General features: G+C 39.3%; 1 protein-coding gene across 1 annotated transcript; it reads left to right on the top strand.

The window, feature by feature from the left end:
* The first annotated feature begins 5365 nt into the window (after nucleotides 1–5365).
* LOC137621866 (piggyBac transposable element-derived protein 4-like) lies at nucleotides 5366–8607 on the top strand. The gene is made up of 2 exons (XM_068352375.1): nucleotides 5366–8023; nucleotides 8360–8607. Exon 1 carries the CDS (start codon nucleotides 5688–5690, stop codon nucleotides 8016–8018), a length of 2331 nt encoding a protein of 776 aa, XP_068208476.1. The 5' UTR covers nucleotides 5366–5687; the 3' UTR covers nucleotides 8019–8023; nucleotides 8360–8607.
* Nucleotides 8608–19398: the final 10791 nt, after the last annotated feature.

The following is a 19398-nucleotide window of genomic DNA, read 5'->3' on the forward strand; positions in this document are numbered from 1 at the left end:
CCAGCCATCAGTCTATGTGGCGGGGAAAGGGAGACAACCTCGGGAATTGATGGCAGATCGCCGACATGTAGGCGGCCCCCGGCAGTCGGCAGGCAACCGGCTGTAGGTACTCCAACCCTGACTTTAATCTATGGGACAGAGAGGAGACCTAGGTTAAGCTGTCGGCTGTTGCCGGCAGAGTTGTGCGACAGTGGACCAGCACTTGATTAAGAGAGAGAAAAAGCATAGAGGAAGGAAGAAGGAAGGGCGGCAGCTTACTACCCTAACCTCGCCTTCCTTGAGAAGGAGGGTTCAAATGGAAGGAAGAGTATGAACAGACTTCCATCCAGCTGCAACTAAGCCGGCAGTCAGCTAGGGTTGCGGATGGCGGTCCAAGGGAGGACCGAAGAACACCCTAAGATAGCAGGGAGGTCTTCCGCCGGCAGACCGACCTGTCGTTACGCTATCCCATAGTTCAACTATATGCGGGAAGCTTAGCAGTTCGGACTAACAGGTGAAAGGACCGGGCCGACCCCACAACCCGCCTGCACTCGGTCGAGTTGTAGGACGGTGGACAGAGGTGCGATGGCTAGGCCATCACCAAAGGACCCGGGGGGGGGGGGGGGGAAGGGTCCTGAGAAGGAGTGTGGTGGTTGGTGTGAGCCTTCCCCAACACTCTGAGGGGAGTTCTGTTTCAGTATCGGCACTATCCCAGGTATAGGAAGAATTCATTCTCCAGCCTAGGGTGGGTTAGTACAGTACATCCAAACTATAAAGAAACAGAATCCCAGGGCCTGCCTAACCTAGGCTAGGGGAAGCATATCCCCTAGCCCAGAGAAGGCAGGTGTAGGACAAGTCGCTAGGCCACAGGGAGGAAGGGTCGTAACCCTACCAGGTGTGGCCTAGGGGGGAGGGCAGAACCCCCCCTTTTGCCGTCCAGCGGAGACCAAAAGGAGAGTTCATTCACCTAATGGGGTAGCTGGGGGAAAACGACTGATAATCTGAGGTTCTGACCCCAACTCAAAGCTCATGAACTATGGCTCTGGGAAGGGAAAGAAAATCATAGCCTAACCTCACTTAAATACGATTCAAGGTGAGGAGAGCTAGGATGTAGCCTAGGCTACCTCAGAGGGAGGAGAGATTACCTTAGTGAAAAGGTAACCGGGGAGGTGTAAAAGTATACAAAAGCTCTAAGCCGTAGGTTAGGGGCAAGGGAATCGACTACCAAGATCATCAAAACCCTTCATATACTTTCTAGAAGGCGAAAAACCCATGTGCAATCACTGAATCTTATATGTATAAATGCCTAATATCTTCATTTCATAGATTAACACTAGGAACACTTATTATATCATTCATGAAAGTAAACTAAAATGCCTAGGCTATCGAGCCTAGGGGATGGGCTAGCAACTCTAGCGTCGTAATTTCGGCTACCTACACTCGCCGAAAAACGAATACTATCACCATAATATAACTAATTCCTAGCAATGAAGACTAAATAACTAATACTGATAATTAGTTAAGAAACCGGGAAAGTTGTTCTGGCTAACTAAATAAAGCATGCGAAGCGAACAACAGCGTCAGGAAGTCCGGTTTAGGCAACAGCTCCGCCACAAAACACAGTATTTAAAGATAAAAAGGCGTTACTTTACGGCCAGAGCTGATTTATACAATATAAGAATATGGTACTCAACTTTCCAGAAGCAGAAGAGGCTGAAGATTGCGACATGCTGGGAAATAATAGAGAACAACTGGGAAAAAACACCTGGTCATAGATGCTACAAGCGAAGGAATGAGAAAGCGTGCGGTTATGACGTCAACCAAGATGGCGGCCAACATGGTGTCGTTTATGACGTCATCCGAGTACCGTAACAGTAACGGAGGAGGGGAACTTTGTATCGGCTCCTCCCATAACTTGCCACCAACTTCTCCCTCGAAGCGTAAACACTATGTGTGGTGCAGATAGCTATGTGGCGTGTCAAGCTTAAGTCTCTTGTTATTATACGATATCCTAAAGGGAAACCTTATGGGTACTCGTGCCAGAAGTTAGAATTCTGTGAAACCTTTAGTTTAATTCTCTGGGAATATCTACTGTAGTCATATATACCCTTAGGAAGCTACTGAAGGAACCTATCATCAGGACGACATGGCCTAAGCCCAAAAAAATGTATAAAATTGGTCAACAATGCAGAGCCGGCACACCATGCAAGGCTAAGGGTCCTCCAGCATAGCCACTTCAACTGAAGGAGGACAATAATGAAAATGAAGATGGGATAGGAAGATAAAGGAACAGATAGGGAAAAGGTAACCTCTTGATAAACCACCATGCATCCATGGCCCTTCTTTAAGCCTGTCTAACACACCATTTAAATAGAAAAATAAGAGGAAAATTAAAACAGATAAAATAGTGTGCTTGAGTATGCCCTCAAGTAAGAGAGCTCTAGTCCAAGACAGTGGAAGACCATTGTACAGAGGCTGTAGCGCTACCCCAGATTAGAGATCAATGGTTTGATTTTTGAGTGTCCTTCTAGATGAGCTGCTTACCATAGCTAGAGTATCTCTTCTACCGTTACAAGAAGAAAGTAACCACTGAATAAATACAGTGCAGTAGTTGACCCCTTGAGTTAAGAAGAATTGTTTGATTAGCTTAGTAATGACAGATGTATGATGGAAGAGGAGAATGTGTAAAGAGTAGGCCAGACTATTCTGTGTATGTGTAGGCAAAAGAAAAATTAACCGTAACCAGAGAGGGATTCAATGTAGTACAGTATAGTACTATCTGGCCAGTCAGAGGACTCAATATCTCTTTAGCAGTAGTATCTCATTGGATAGCAGCCCCTAATGCAATTGCCTCTCAAGCCGATGGGCTAGGTGGCAGTAACTGGGAACAGTGGACTGTACGGTGATGGGCCTCCAACACAGATACATCGTCTTGTTCATCAACTATCACCCTGTCTTGACTCAGACTCTGACAACAACAACCAAATTTACAAGGATCACAAAAAGGCTTCATCCTTCAAGTGGAAGTCCAGATAATGATGGACAAAGATACACTTCAAGTAGTCCTGGATGGGTCTCCACACTCCAAGCTACAGTTTCCTTTTTCTTTTGGGAAATTTGACAGGTGGCTGGAGACAGTAATTGACCATACCATGTTAAACAAGTTTGTTCTCCAAATGCATATAGTAATTGATCACTCCACATTAAACGAGTTTGTTCTCCAGATGCCAGTCAAAATGAAGATGGCAATCACCATGAGAAATGCCATCAGGAAGAATGATTTTATGCTCTCTGGAATTGAGAGAGGCATATTCCTAATCCCAGTGCAGTACATTAGTCGTCAAAGAAGTTCTTCCGATTCTATGTGTCGTAAAAGAAGTTCTTCCAATTCTATATCAGTCATCAAAGAAGTTCCTCCGATCTCTCTCACCAGCATGGTCCTCCAGTTCAAAGTCCTGTGCTTTGGTCTGTCAACTGACCCACAGGTGTTCACTTGAGTGTTTATTCTCATGTTGCTTTTGAGGTACTGTATTTAGATGATTAGTTAATGTTTTCATCCTCCCAGAGGCACTCCTATAACATCGCGACAGACTTCTCTACTTTTTCCAGATCTGGGGATTATGATAAATCTGGAGTAGCCATAGATGAGAGTGGACACAACAATAGGGAAAGTCTTTTCTTCCAACAATCAAGTAATCAGGCTCAAAAGTGTGGCATGCCCTTTTCTAAGCTTCCAATAGCTTCCAGATCTTTAATGGTAGCCATTTCTAGTCCACTTTCCATCATTAGAAAAACTGGTTCTCCACGGCCATCTACATCTAAGGTTTTTTCAGTGATGTCTGAATAGAGACTGGTCACAGAGCAACGACCTTCCTCATTGTATAGTTCCTGTCCAACAGGAGGTAAGATCTGATCTGTACTGGTGGCTGAGGGATGAAAACCTCATCAAAGGGTCTCTGTTCAAGTGCCTTACTCCAGAACTTTTACTCTTCACAGATGCATCAAAGAAAGAATGGGGCATGCATCTAAGAGATCATGCCATTGCAGGCCTCTGGTCAAATGTAGAGAGGAACCTTCATATTAACATTCTAGAAATGAAGGCACTGAAGTCACCCCAATAGAGATTCATAGGTTACTCTTTAGCTTTGATGAGCGACAGCACTACTGGACTGGTCTACACCTACAAGCAAAAAGGTACTGCTTCTCAGCACATCTGTGTCTGGGTGATATAGGCCCATGAAAGAGCACAGAACAACTCAGAGTTGTCAGTCAGGTTCATTCCCAGCAAAACTAAGTAGACAGGGACAAGTTGTTGGATCAGAGTGGTCCCTTCATCCTCAAGTAGCGAGGAACCTCTTGACTTTGTGTGGTTATCTGACAATACACTTGTTAGTGGCGAAACTAAACATCAAACTCAAGGTTTACTGTTCTCCAATATTTAATCAGGCAGCAGCATTAGTGGACGCCTTCCAACACTCGTGGGGAAGCCTCGACATTTATGCTTTTTCGCTGTTCTGCCAGTTCAGAAAGGTAATCAACAGTGATGTTGGTAGTCTCCAAGTGACTGCACATAGAATGGTACTAGGACCTTCTAATGCTTTTAACCTGCCTCTTTGCGGGTGGAGGTTATCCAGCATTAGAATACTGAACAGAATACTGTATACTGTACTTAAGATCATCATCCATAGCAGTATACCAGGCCAAATGAGCCATCTACTTTCTGGCTTCAAGAAATCATAGAGTGCTAAACCGGACAAGGGATCCCGAACAACCATGCTCTTAAGAAGACGACCAGTATAAGCATGCTCTCACAAAGTTAGAGGAGTTGGTGCAAGGTTAGCCTTCCGAAAAATCTGTCAGTGGCCCAAGTCCTGAAGGCAAGAGTTGGGAAACGTCAGATGACCTTCACTTCCCACTAACTACGAAAATACACCAACAAGTCGCTCAACACTTTCTCCTTAGAACCTATGGTAAGGGCTCAGCAGGTGTTTTAGCATACCTAGCTCCCTCACAGGACAGAAGTATTTTGTCTAAGATAACAGTTAAAATTACTGTCTAGGATGAGTGTAAGTCTCTCTTATCCTCTTCTCCTTCCCTTCCCCTGGATTGCAACGGTTGGACCGTTATGTCACTGGAACAGACTTAGATGCAGGTAAGACACCATACCAAGTAACTATTCTCTTAACCCTTGTTCACGGATGTAGGGTATATTTTACCCACGCCATTTTTCTTTTATCCTTGCTGAGTGGTCTGGCCACTTAGCAAGCTCAACAGCCAGGTAGCTTCAGTTTCCTGTCAGGTCTATTGGAGGAAGGTAGTGTCTGTGATTAATCACTTGTGGGGGTGTGTGGGGGGGAGTTTGGGTACATTTTACCCCACAGCAGTCTTAACATACTAATATGTGTGGGAATATTATACCCCACAGCAGTCTTAACATACTAATATGTGTGGGAATATTATACCCCAGTGCAGTGTTAAAATACTAATATGTGTGGGTATATTGTTCCCAATTGCAGTGATAAACAATAAAAACATTTGGGTATATTTTGCCCCAGTGCAGTGTTGATGTGTTTTGAATGTTTTTAGTTCTTTGTGTATTTTCATGTTTTTATGTTTTCAGGCATTGAATAATCTCTTTTCAGAGTTATCATAGTATAGCAGTGACTAGATAAACTAAGTAGATAAAGACTCATAATAAACTGTGAAAGATGGATGAAAAAAAGAAAGTTTTTTATTCTCAGGCAGAATTAGATGAAATAATGAACAATTCAGGCTTAACAGATGTGAGTGCAATATTTGAAAGTGATGATGAAAGTGAGATTGATCATGTTGAATATGAGGTGGAAGATGACTCCGATATGGACAAAGATTATGAACAACCACCTAGCAGTGATGATGATAGTGAGGAGTTTATGGATGAACAATGTTTTCAAAGTAGGGCCCGAAAGAGAAAACTAACTACATCAACACCTCGCAAGCCACGTGTTGCCAGCCAAATAGACGTCAGGCCTCACCCTCCATCCACTCCCCACCAACCCCTGGACGACTCTCTACCATCCCCCTCCCTAGCCTCAATGCACCACTCTGTCCACCGCCCAGCCTCTCCTACCCCTGGTACCTCTACTGCTACCCCTGCTGTAAGTAGGGTGAGTAAGAGACGCCGTGGTAATGCTGCTCGAGGAGGTGCTACACAAGCTTTGTCCTATGCTGACCGTGCTGTGCCTCCTGCTCCCTCTGCTGACCCTGCTGTGCCTCCTGCTCCCTCTGCAGACCCTGCTGTGCCTCCTGCTGACCCTGCTGTGCCTCCTCTTCCCTCTGCTGACCCTTCTGTGCCTCCTACTCCCTCTGCTGACCCTGCTGTGCCTCCTCCTCCCTCTGCTGACCCTGCTGTGCCTCCTCCTGTTGCCAGGGGAAGACGAAGGAGCAATGCTAATGAAGAAGACAAGGCTACAAGAATGCATGACTTCGGAACCAGTACAGTGACATCCAAGTCTGGCTATAGGTGGAATTGTCGACCACAATCATCCAGTAGAGTAAGGACACCAGCACGAAACATTGTTGGTCCTATCACCTCAGGACCAACACCGGAGGCAAGGAGTGCAGACACCCCAGAAAAAGCCTTGAGCTTGTTCTTTGGAGATAATATTATCGACGAGATAGTGCAATGGACCAACAAAATAATTCCTCAGCGGGCAGCCAAGTATACTAACCGGAGAGGAGGGTTATCCCTAACAGAACCGGATGAGATACGTGCACTTTTGGGACTATTGATCTTCAGTGGTGGCCAGAGGGATAACCACCTGACAACTAGGGAAATGTTTAGCCCCAAGACCGGCCCACCAATTTATCGTGCAGCCATGTCAGAGGACCGCTTTTGCTTCCTTCTCAGCTGTTTGAGATTTGATGACAAAGACACGAGAGCTCAGAGACAGACAACGGACAAGTTTGCAGCTATTCGTGTTATCTGGGACATCTTTATTGACAACTGTGGGAAAATGTACGTCCCAAGTGAAACAGTTACAGTGGATGAACAGCTGCTGGCATTCCATGGAAACTGCCCATTCCGCATGTATATTCCTAGCAAACCAGCAAAATATGGGATCAAACTTTTCCTTATATGTGACAGTAAAAGCAAGTACATGCTGAGAGCAATACCCTACCTGGGGAAAGAAGACACACAACCTCAGGCCCGGGGTGGCATAAACGTTGGTCATAAGATCACAAAGGATCTTACAGAACCCTACCACAATAGAAACAGAAACGTAACCACCGACAATTGGTTTAGTTCTGTGCCCTTGGTCACTGATCTTCTACACAACTGCAGCATAACCCTAGTTGGCACTGTGAAAGCAAACAAGAAAGAAATTCCCCAGGAAATGAAAGAAACAAGCACTAGGATGGTAGGTTCTAGTGCATTTTTATTCGTGAATGACATGACGTTGGTGTCATACTGCAAGGACACTTCAAGAACGAAAAAGAAGTTGGTGTATCTATTATCATCAATGCACACACAGCCAACCACAATGCCCAATGGCAAGCCCGAGATCATTTGTTTTTATAATGAGACGCAAGGTGGAGTAGATGCATTCGATCAAATGTGTGCAATATACTCAGTTTCACGCAAGACAAGCAGGTGGCCCATGAGTATTTTCTATGGGATGATAAATTCCTGTGTAATCAACTCGTGGATAATCTACAAAGAAAATCAGCAGACAATAGGTTCTAAACCAATTGAGAGACGCTTCTATATGCAAAATATGGCAGAGGCCCTTATCAAAGCATGGGCAGGAAAGAGGATGTTCAACACAAGGATTCCCAGAACCATCAAAACTGTGATCAACACAGTCTGCAACATTCCTTTACCTGTCAGGGATGATCAAGCAGGTCTCACAGTGATGGCGGACAGCAGGGCTCCCATGGTGCGGTGCTCATTGTGTGACAGGGCCAAAGACAGGAAGACACGACACAGGTGTCAAGGCTGTACACGCCCTGTGTGTCCTCAACACATCTACACTTGGTGCGTGGACTGCCCACACTAATACAGGTAAGAACTTTAGTTACTACTACCACTACTAGTACTAGAACTACATACTGGTAAGCGTAGGGCATGCATAGTCCATCACCGAGAATATGAATTGTTTGTACTGTACACTGAAACTGCCAGTATTGCTCATTACCATTTTCAATGGTAAATAATTGTAAAAGAAGATTTTTTTTTGTGTTCAAATATGGTCTTTTGATTGTCAAAACATAAACATAACATTTCTTGATCATTTAGTATTCACAGACAGGAATACCTCTACGAAAATTTCTTTTTGCAGAAACTTCATTTATTTTCACCAAAGAATTTATAGTTGTTATTTTATGGTCTCCCATACAGTGTGTGTGCCTGCCAGGAGGCTGTGATACCCATAGCTGAGATACCCCGATACCCTGAGAGTGTGTGGGTCAGGAATCAAGTCATTTACAAGAATATTAGATTTTACTCACTCTATTTTAGCAACACAAGTAAAAATTTTAGTATTTTTTTATACTTTTTTTAAGTTGTCCTTGAAATATGTAGTTTCAGTTGCTAGTCATTAAAATGGTTGAATAAAATACACTAGAGAATATGTACTTTCTGTTTATGTTTTCAGAATCAATAAATTTTGTTTATAACTATTTTTATTTTTTTTTTTTAAACGGGGTAAAATAATAATTGTATACCCCACGTCCGTGAACAAGAGTTAATCAAGTGCTTATTCCCCCATCCTCCTGATGAAGGTGAGGATGGATAATAATATAAGCCCATCTTTTGACATATAATTCAAATATGACAACTTTGCAATTTTATAGCAAAATTAAATATTTCTGTTTAATGTACTGTATTTAATGGTGTCCATCCTGTAAAAGGGCTGCCACCTTGAATTTTCAGATGGCTAATGGGTTTTATCAAAAGAGCAATCACCAAGGAGTATGTGCGCCAGTTTTGGTGCTTTTTTCTGGAAATTAAAGGTTGTTACAGTATCTGCTCCACTAGTGGTATGGTGCTAGCAGTCCAGGGACATACATTGTTTTTTTAGCATTGAAATATTCTTGCCCTAAATACGGGGTGACATATATGATACCCTATGGACACCAGGTCCATGTTTATTATTCCCTACATCAAGAATATAATATTTGGTTGTGCAAACAATTTTATATTGTTCCCATAGTAAGCCCCACATTTCAAACCAGTACACTTTTCCTTATTATTTAGACTCCCTTGTACAGAAGTCACAACTATAACTAGTTTGTCCCTGACTTGTAACCAAAGACTTGGTTGGGGTATGTGACTTTGCTGTAAACCTTCTATTAATTTTCTTTCATAAATTTAAGTTGTAAACAAACCATTAAAAATTTTGTTTTGCAGTCTGTTGGCAATGTTTTTTTATTACACTATTTGTGACCACACTTTTACCTTTCGATGGGGCTATTCCACAATGATCGTCCCAATTTGGTAGTTGAATCAGTGGGACTAAGGAAGTTCAAACTTAGTGGAAAAATTTTGTGGAATAGGTTGACATAAGTCTCGTTTCATAGTTTTATACAATATATGATTTTTCTGTTTAACATTGTTACTGATCTTAATACATACATACATATACCAAAGGCACTTCCCCCAATTTTGGGGGGTAGCCGACATCAACAATGAAACAAAACAAAAAAAGGGGACCTCTACTCTCTACGTTCCTCCAGCCTAACCAGGGACTCAGCCAAGTTCAGCTGGTACTGCTAGGGTGCCACAGTCCAACCTCCCACATTATCCACCACAGATGAAGCTTCATAATGCTGAATCCCCTACTGCTGCTACCTCCGCGGTCATCTAAGGCACCGGAGGAAGCAGCAGGGCCTACCGGAACTGCGTCACAATCGCTCGCCATTCATTCCTATTTCTAGCACGCTCTCTTGCCTCTCTCACATCTATCCTCCTATCACCCAGAGCTTTCTTCACACCATCCATCCACCCAAACCTTGGCCTTCCTCTTGTACTTCTCCCATCAACTCTTGCATTCATCACCTTCTTTAGCAGACAGCCATTTTCCATTCTCTCAACATGGCCAAACCACCTCAACACATTCATATCCACTCTAGCCGCTAACTCATTTCTTACACCCATTCTCACCCTCACCACTTCGTTCCTAACCCTATCTACTCGAGATACACCAGCCATACTCCTTAGACACTTCATCTCAAACACATTCAATTTCTGTCTCTCCATCACTTTCATTCCCCACAACTCCGATCCATACATCACAGTTGGTACAATCACTTTCTCATATAGAACTCTCTTTACATTCATGCCCAACCCTCTATTTTGTACTACTCCCTTAACTGCCCCCAACACTTTGCAACCTTCATTCACTCTCTGACGTACATCTGCTTCCACTCCACCATTTGCTGCAACAACAGATCCCAAGTACTTAAACTGATCCACCTCCTCAAGTAATTCTCCATTCAACATGACATTCAACCTTGCACCACCTTCCCTTCTCGTACATCTCATAACCTTACTCTTACCCACATTAACTCTCAACTTCCTTCTCTCACACACCCTTCCAAATTCTGTCACTAGTAGGGTCAAGCTTCTCTTCTGTGTCTGCTACCAGTACAGTATCATCCGCAAACAACAACTGATTTACCTCCCATTCATGATCATTCTCGCCTACCAGTTTTAATCCTCGTCCAAGCACTCGAGCATTCACCTCTCTCACCACTCCATCAACATACAAGTTAAACAACCACGGCGACATCACACATCCCTGTCTCAGCCCCACTCTCACCGGAAACCAATCGCTCACTTCATTTCCTATTCTAACACATGCTTTACTACCTTTGTAGAAACTTTTCACTGCTTGCAACAACCTTCCACCAACTCCATATAACCTCATCACATTCCACATTGCTTCCCTATCAACTCTATCATATGCTTTCTCCAGATCCATAAACGCAACATACACCTCCTTACCTTTTGCTAAATATTTCTCGCATATCTGCCTAACTGTAAAAATCTGATTCATACAACCCCTACCTCTTCTAAAACCACCTTGTACTTCCAAGATTGCATTCTCTGTTTTATGCTTAATCCTATTAATCATTACTCTACCATACACTTTTCCAACTACACTCAACAAACTAATACCTCTTGAATTACAACACTCATGCACATCTCCCTTACCCTTATATAGTGGTACAATATATGCACAAACCCAATCTACTGGTACCATTGACAACACAAAACACATATTAAACAATCTCACCAACCATTCAAGTACAGTCACACCCCCTTCCTTCAACATCTCAGCTTTCACACCATCCATACCAGATGCTTTTCCTACTCTCGTTTCATCTAGTGCTCTCCTCACTTCCTCTATTGTAATCTCTATCTCATTCTCATCTCCCATCACTGGCACCTCAACACCTGGAACAGCAATTATATCTGCCTCCCTATTATCCTCAACATTCAGCAAACTTTCAAAATATTCCGCCCACCTTTTCCTTGCCTCCTCTCCTTTTAACAACCTTCCATTTCCATCTTTCACTGTCTCTTCAATTCTTGCACCAGCCTTCCTTACTCTCTTCACTTCTTTCCAAAACTTCTTCTTATTCTCTTCATATGACTGACCCAGTCCCTAACCCCACCTCAGGTCAACTGCCCTCTTTGCCTCACGTACCTTGCGCTTTACTTCCACATTTTTCTCTCTATATTTTTCATACTTCTCTATACTATTACTCTACAGCCATTCTTCAAAAGCCCTCTTTTTCTCTTCCACTTTTACCTTCACTCCTTCATTCCACCATTCACTGCCCTTCCTCATGCTGCCTCCAACAACCTTCTTGCCACATACATCACTTGCAATCCCAACAAAATTTTCTTTTGCTAACTTCCACTCCTCTAAATTACCAGTTTTTCTTACTCTCGCCTCGTCATATGCCATTTTCAACCTTTCCTGATATTTACTTTTTACCCCCGGTTTTATTAGCTCTTCAACCCTCACTAGCTCCCTTTTACATCCACCTACTCTATTCCCCCACTCTTTTGCTACAACTAATTTTCCTTCCACCAAAAAATGATCAGACATACCGTTAGCCATACCCCTAAACACATGCATGTCTTTCAATCTTCCAAACATTCTTTTAGTTATCAACACATAATCCATTAATGCCCTTTCTACTACTCTTCCATTTGCCACTCTTACCCATGTATACTTATTTTTTATCTTTCTTTTTAAAACAGCTAGCACTTATTACCATCTCTTGTTCAACACACATATCTACCAGTCTCTCACCACTCTCATTTTCACCTGGTACGCCATACTTCCCAATGACACCTTCTACCTCTCCAGCGCCCACTCTAGCATTTAAGTCACCCATGACAACTACATAATTCCTTCTACCCAGTCCTTCTACACACCTAGTTAATTCATTCCAGAACTCATTCCGTTCTTCTTCACTTTTCTCACTACCTGGCCCATACGCACTGACAAACGCCCAACATTCCCTACCCAACCTAACCCTTACCCACATTAACCTAGATGATATCTCCTTCCATTCCACTACTTTACCTGTCATCCATTCACTCAGCAATAAAGCCACACCCTCTCTCGCTCTTCCCCTTTCAATCCCAGACACTCTACCAGACATTTCACCAAACATCACTTCACCCTTTCCTTTCATCTTTGTCTCACACAAGGCCAATACATCCATCCTTCTACTTCTAAACATACTTCCAATCTCACATCTTTTACTCTCTATCGTACTACATCCACGCACATTCAAACACCCCAAAACTAGAGTGCGGGGAGCAGTCATTCTCCCCCCAGCTCCATCTCTTTGATGATGTCTCACAGGATTTTTTATACAAGAGAAGGGGTTCCCAGCCCCCTCGTCCCGTCCCTTTTAGTCGCCTCTTACGACACGCAGGGATAACGTTGGCGCTATTCTAATTGTATTTATGCCCCCCCGGCCATAGGGGGCAGGGGGAGGGCCCCAGGGGCAGGGGGAGGGCTCTTATTATTTTTTATTTCTCATTTATAGTTTGTAAGTTATTCTCCATTTCCTTTCTGCACCATGCTGCTTTCCCTGTTGGAACCTTTGGCCTTATAGCATTCTGCTTTAACAGATAGGGTTGAAGCATTTTGCTTTTCTGATTATAGTTTTAGCCTGGCTAGTAACATTGATAAAGATGATAAACATTCTCTAAATTTTATGTCCAATTTAGCGTTTTAATGTATTAGAAAAGAGGCCATTTTCAATCAACATGTTTTCATCAAAATATTAAGATACTGTATATTTATACAAAAACCATGCCAATAGCTAGTTATTTTTACTCAAAAACAAAAATGAATTTGAAGTGCAACATTACAATGGAATAAAGAAATTAACTATAAAAAAATGCTGGGGCTCAGAAATAAAACACTCTCTTTTACATACACAATATTTATTAACCTGATTATGTTGTTGGCCTGTTAAAGTACAATATATATATCAAATGCACGTACAAAAGACAAAGAGGTAATCACATTTTACACAAGATACCGCACTGGTATGCATGATGATACAATAGTATGGACTGGTTTGAGGCAAAATGTCCCTAACATTGAAGTTTGAAGTTAGTTCATTATAAATAAAAATCACCAAAGAACTACCCTTAACAAAGCTATCTCGGATATCTATGAAACTTAAATATTTATGTATATTGCATAAGGACTTCTGAAAGAGATATCTACAAGATATCCATAGCTGTAAAGGGAAAACACAAACAGATTGAGATTGCAATGCCACAAGCACTGCATCATCCTCCTGCCTGACTGTTAGGAATTGCATAATGGAAGTACAGGGGAAATGGTTGAGGTACAGGTTGTGTGTAAGCCTACTTACTATTAATTAATCTTCACTCCTGTACCTTGATATTGTAATATGAGGGATATATCTAACAGATGACTGACTTTATACTGTAATAATTGATTACACTACAGGTAATGAATTACAGTACTTCTGGATGTGGTTAGATTAAAGTTTATCACTGCCTTTGATGGAGAACAGCACAATTTGTTTGTTTAATTAAAAATGCTAAAACATGGGCCTCACTTAATATTTGATGGCAGTCTTTCATTGGCAGTGGAACTATTACACCTGTCACAATAGGGCAGAGCTGGTTACTACGTTCTTCAGTTGCATAAGCTTGATATCAACCCATTATTCATATTCTCCTATGTAAGCTACATCAAGTGTCAGTATATATGTAAACAATTACAATACTATTTCAACAAACACTTAAGACAGTACACTACACCAAGGGAACACTGAGGGTCTGGTGGACGTTGCAAAAAGCTCTGGCTACTAAAGCAACAAGACCATTTCAAACATAATTACTGTTTTATATCATCATTTTTTACTTCTTGCAGCACTTGATTTTTGATTGAATAACTGGCTATTCTAGTAGCCGGGGCACCTAAAGGGTGGCAGTTTTAATTGGAATATCAAAGGGAGGGTAATCTAAAAACAGTTGTATAAGATTCGTAATTCAGCAGAAAGAGAGATTCTAGCTGCCAATATACTTGCGATTCTAACAAATTCCAGAAAGATTCTTACTGCTACAATACCTATTGTTAATTCAACTGCCACCTATATGTGATTCTCTCACTGCAGTTAGAGAAAGATTCTAGCTGCCGCACAAAAGTCCTACAAATTTCATGTATACCAGACAGAGCAAATTCGGATTCAGTGATCTAACACGCTCCTCATTATTTTGTTACACATTATTTACATATAAATTGGCATCATGAATGATTACTGATAAAGGTATTTACAAAGCTTTATAAACTAAATGTTATTAAATGCTTAAACACTAAAATCACAGCCTGGGAATTTTGAAATTCCACCATTTTAACAAGAACTGTTAGAAGTCAGAAACTGTTTTAGGTCTTTGTTTTTTAATATAAGCTCAATGAAAAAATAAATCTGAAGATAAGAAGCAATAAAACCAAAAAGACATTTCCTTAAAAATTAAATTGTTAATCAAGACACTTGGGTACCATTCAAGAAACATTAAAAAAAGGCTCCATGATGCACATACAATATTGGTAGCAGGGAATAAGGGAATAAAGCATAATAAATTACAGACATTTACACACACAAAAAAATTGTCTTTTACATAATAGATATATCCATTCTAAGCATGCCACATGCTCTGTTTTTCCCAACCTAATCAAAGTACTTTATGATGGTTGGGAATTTAATATCTAGTAACATGATTGGATTTTATCAATCATTTTATACCCCAACCTAGCTTATCTTAGAGGCAGAATGGAAATATATAACCAGGTTAAGTGTCTGTGGGTTGATTAACAAAACCTTTGGAAAAGTGTGTGCACAGTATCCTTCATAACCAAACTACTTATAAGTACAGTATATGAAAGTTTAAATATATGTAAAACGAAAGTGTTCAAATAACTCAACTGTATGAAAATAACAATACACAGTATTTATATAGAAATATTCCAACTGAAAACAGTCTAATACAGAAATTTGTCTGTTGAAAGCCTAAAATGATCATATCCTGTTTACATACTGGGAGTGAACAGAGGTGGCTCAGAAGTGGAATACTCAGATAATTAATTTTTATGAAAGGATGCAGTAATTGACATTATCATAGAGATTTTTGTTTTTACTTCTGTTGAAAATAAGTTACATTAGTGGTGACTATGTGGTGTCTTTCCATGATCACATGATTAGGGCCTGAAATGGATGGAACAAAGCATACAATATGTCAAAAGCATGTTCAAGTCCTCAGAGAGATGAATGGCATTTGTCAGAATGACTGTTGTTTGTTGAAATGATTGACTGCTTTTGGTTTTCTACTTTTTGTTTTATAGTTGCTTGAAGATTTCAACCCATTTCTCCTTAATACTGTAGATGGCAGTGCATGAAGAAGCAAACAATAGAATACAAAAATTACCAAGTTTGAATAAAAAATCAATCTTTATATATTGTTAATCCAGACTATTTAGAAATAAAGAGCTCCCATTCTTCCAAAGGCTTATTATGAACAACCCCATAGGCCATAGGTATTCACCATAGAGAAGCAGAATAACATAGGATATACTCTTACCTAAATCAGCATTTATATGACTTGAAGTTAAGAGGCAAGTTATAACTTTTTTTATAAGGGATATTTCTATAACAACTAAAATCCTATTTACAAATAAACAAAAACAAATATTGCTGTAATAAAATATGAAAAAATAATACATTATAATAATAGATGGGGATAACAATATTTGGAGGTTTATTCTTTCATATGCAGGGGGATAGGTATGTTATACTGTACAAACAAATGTCCAGTATTTAAAGTGAAATAAATTATAATATTTAGTAATATGCATACAGATAATTAACATTATACTTGCAAAGTTTTTTAAACATACCACTAGTAAATGGCGACTAACTGCTCAGTGTTTAGTTCAACATTGCTATTTCTGTAACTTTATTACTCTAGTTCCAATGCAGTATGTACTGTACTTCTACCATTAAACTTACTTGTTATTGTATCACTTGCTTGCACTTCAATATAATTAAAGTTCTTAAACCAAATCTGATCAACTGTTTTCTATAAGCATCAAGAAACATCAATTTTCAATGCTGATTATTCCTTATAGTTTTCAAGTTTTTTACAGTGTGGGACTAAGCATACATTAAACATAACTATAGTTGTGTACTGGTAACACAAAAGTAATGGTTGTCATAAATGCAGGTTGCTGAAGGGAAAGTCTCAATTTCCTCAGTTAATTGGTTATGAAGCTACACAGCATCTCTTTCATACATGGAATCATTCTATTTCTTCATGCCTGTGTATTGCAATTTGGTCTTTGGACAAAACATGCGTATTTACCAATTTTTTGAAAAAAATGTGTTCAAGATTATAAGGACACCCCTTCACTAGATCTACTTCAGATACTGTACTCTTTAAAGTGATAAAAAATTATTCAATGTAAATTTAAATACAGTACTTTATATGAACATTTTAGTTCTAGTTAAGCATTGAATTAGGTCTTGTAAAAACATGTCAGTTACCCCTGAAATTTCAATGATGCCACAATTTTTCATAACTTCCATCATTTTACTTTTTAAGCTTTCTTTTTGGTGATTTTATTAAGCGCAACTTGGACATATATGGCATAATTTACTATTGTTATTCTGATTTAGTATTGATTAATGTTACATATATAAATTTTATTATGTTAACTTTAGAACATGCAGCATAAGTCGTAAAAAGTATACACACAATTCATAAAGGTGATTCAATCAACTAACACTGGATTGTCAATTAATTTTGTTCCATTATCTTTAAAGTTGGTGCTAAATTGAATATACTATTTATTCAGCGATGTACAGAACTGCGTATGACTTTAAAAATCAGCCAAAGATACGTTGGTTTAATTAATGGTAAAATGAAATATATTCTAAGAAATCCATGTATAGCATACAATACTGTATATTATTAGATTATACAGACCGGATGATGTGACCAATACATCTACTAATGAAAAGGTTTATAACCTTCATATCAATTCAAATTATGATGATGAACCTTCTCACACAAAACTATGAGAAAAATGAACTAATACTGTACAGAAATAACAATAAGGTAGAAATTCTAAGCACTGTATTGTGAAAGTATGACATCACTAAAGCATAGAGTAAAATATGATGGAAAAGTACTTTATAAAACATGAAAGTTAATTATAGTGGGCAAAATTGCAAACAAGAGGCTACGCTGTAATAGCAATTATGCAAAGAGAAAAAGCAAATTGTAATTTTGAGTATACAGTACTGTATTACGATTAATTTCACAATGGCCAAAACTTAACAAAATGTGATCTGAAAGTATACAGCAATCTTTCCAGGCTAATACAGTTTGGAAGTGATGGCCGAATACCTGTAAAAGTCAAGGATAGAAGTACAGTATTTAGTTTATATGCAGAGAATAGTAAGAAAAACCAATTTCAAAATGGGTTTTGATGGAAATAACAAGAGTATAGGGAGGGTTAGAGGGCCTAACCTTGAAGGAAGTGATGAAACTGGCAATTAAAAAGAAAAAGTTTAACTCTGGGAAAATCAGTCAGATAAATCCAAAGATTATGAGGATGGCTCAAATGTAAGACTATTCAAGAATTTTAAATTAGAATTTCTAATTGATCTAAAATTTGTAAAAGATAAAAGAAGGTAAAAGAAAGTGTTGCAAGTATTCACAGATAAACCTAATCATAGCCAATGAAAACTTATTTACAATATGAATTATTTACTGATGGAAGAAAAAAAGTGAAATACGTGATGTTACATACAACCGGGAAGAGGAATGAAAATAAGAATAATGATAAAGACCATAAAGGAAGATAATCTTGAATGGATGATGAACCAAAGTCAATGTTGTGATTAGGAACACATGTAAAAGCTCAAAATATACAAGAACTGAAAGCATTGGGCTTTAAACTGCCCTCAGGGAAGATAATGATGGCAGTTGAGTATACACATACAATATGTACAGTAGCTTGATATGTTAAACATGCTTTATTAATGGTACGATATTTATATAATGTTTTAGCAATTGGTATGTGTATTTTGTCTAAACTGCAGTAACTCAAAAAAAAGTTTTAATATTTTCCCAATTAATATTTTCATCACACTGTAATAATTAATTAAATAATTTAACCATAGTGAAAATTGAATGTTCGTTTTACACAAAATATTATAAGTACGTCATAAAAGTTCCAAACATTAAAAATAAAAGAACAGAACATGGAACACATTAATGTCCTTACTTGCTAATGGCCAAGCATAAATAGCTCTATGAAAATGAGGAAGAATTGGTATACATATATCAAATAGCAGAAAAGAAAAGCTTATCATAAGACAAGAGTTTTTCAAGAGATAAATTATAACCACTGACCAGTAACTTAGCTTCACCTGTATTTCAAAATGAAAATGTTCAAGGGCAGATGCTACATAACTTGACAACAAAAATCGAGGTAACTTTTCTGCAGAAAAGCACACTACTTAAAGGTTTTTACCTTCAACTTAGAGCACAGTAACAGATTTGTTATTTACAAAAAGACAGAGATCATACAAAAACTATTTGACATTAGTCCTATAAAAACAGCATAATTTATGAAATCTAAAAACCACCTTTTCATGGCCTGACAGAAGAATGCAAAAATTTGCTCCTCTAACCATAACTGAAGCGCAACATGTTAAAATAACTTACAGCCGAGTAGAATTTTTGGGTGTAAAGTTATCTTATTTATGAACTGCCCATTAAAGTGCTATTCATAAAAGAAAAAATTGCTTCACAGTTTCTCCTTACACCAGATTCCATAATAGGTTAAAACATAGCAAGGA

This window comes from Palaemon carinicauda, chromosome 2 (assembly GCF_036898095.1).
Source record: "Palaemon carinicauda isolate YSFRI2023 chromosome 2, ASM3689809v2, whole genome shotgun sequence".
NCBI lineage: Eukaryota > Metazoa > Arthropoda > Malacostraca > Decapoda > Palaemonidae > Palaemon > Palaemon carinicauda.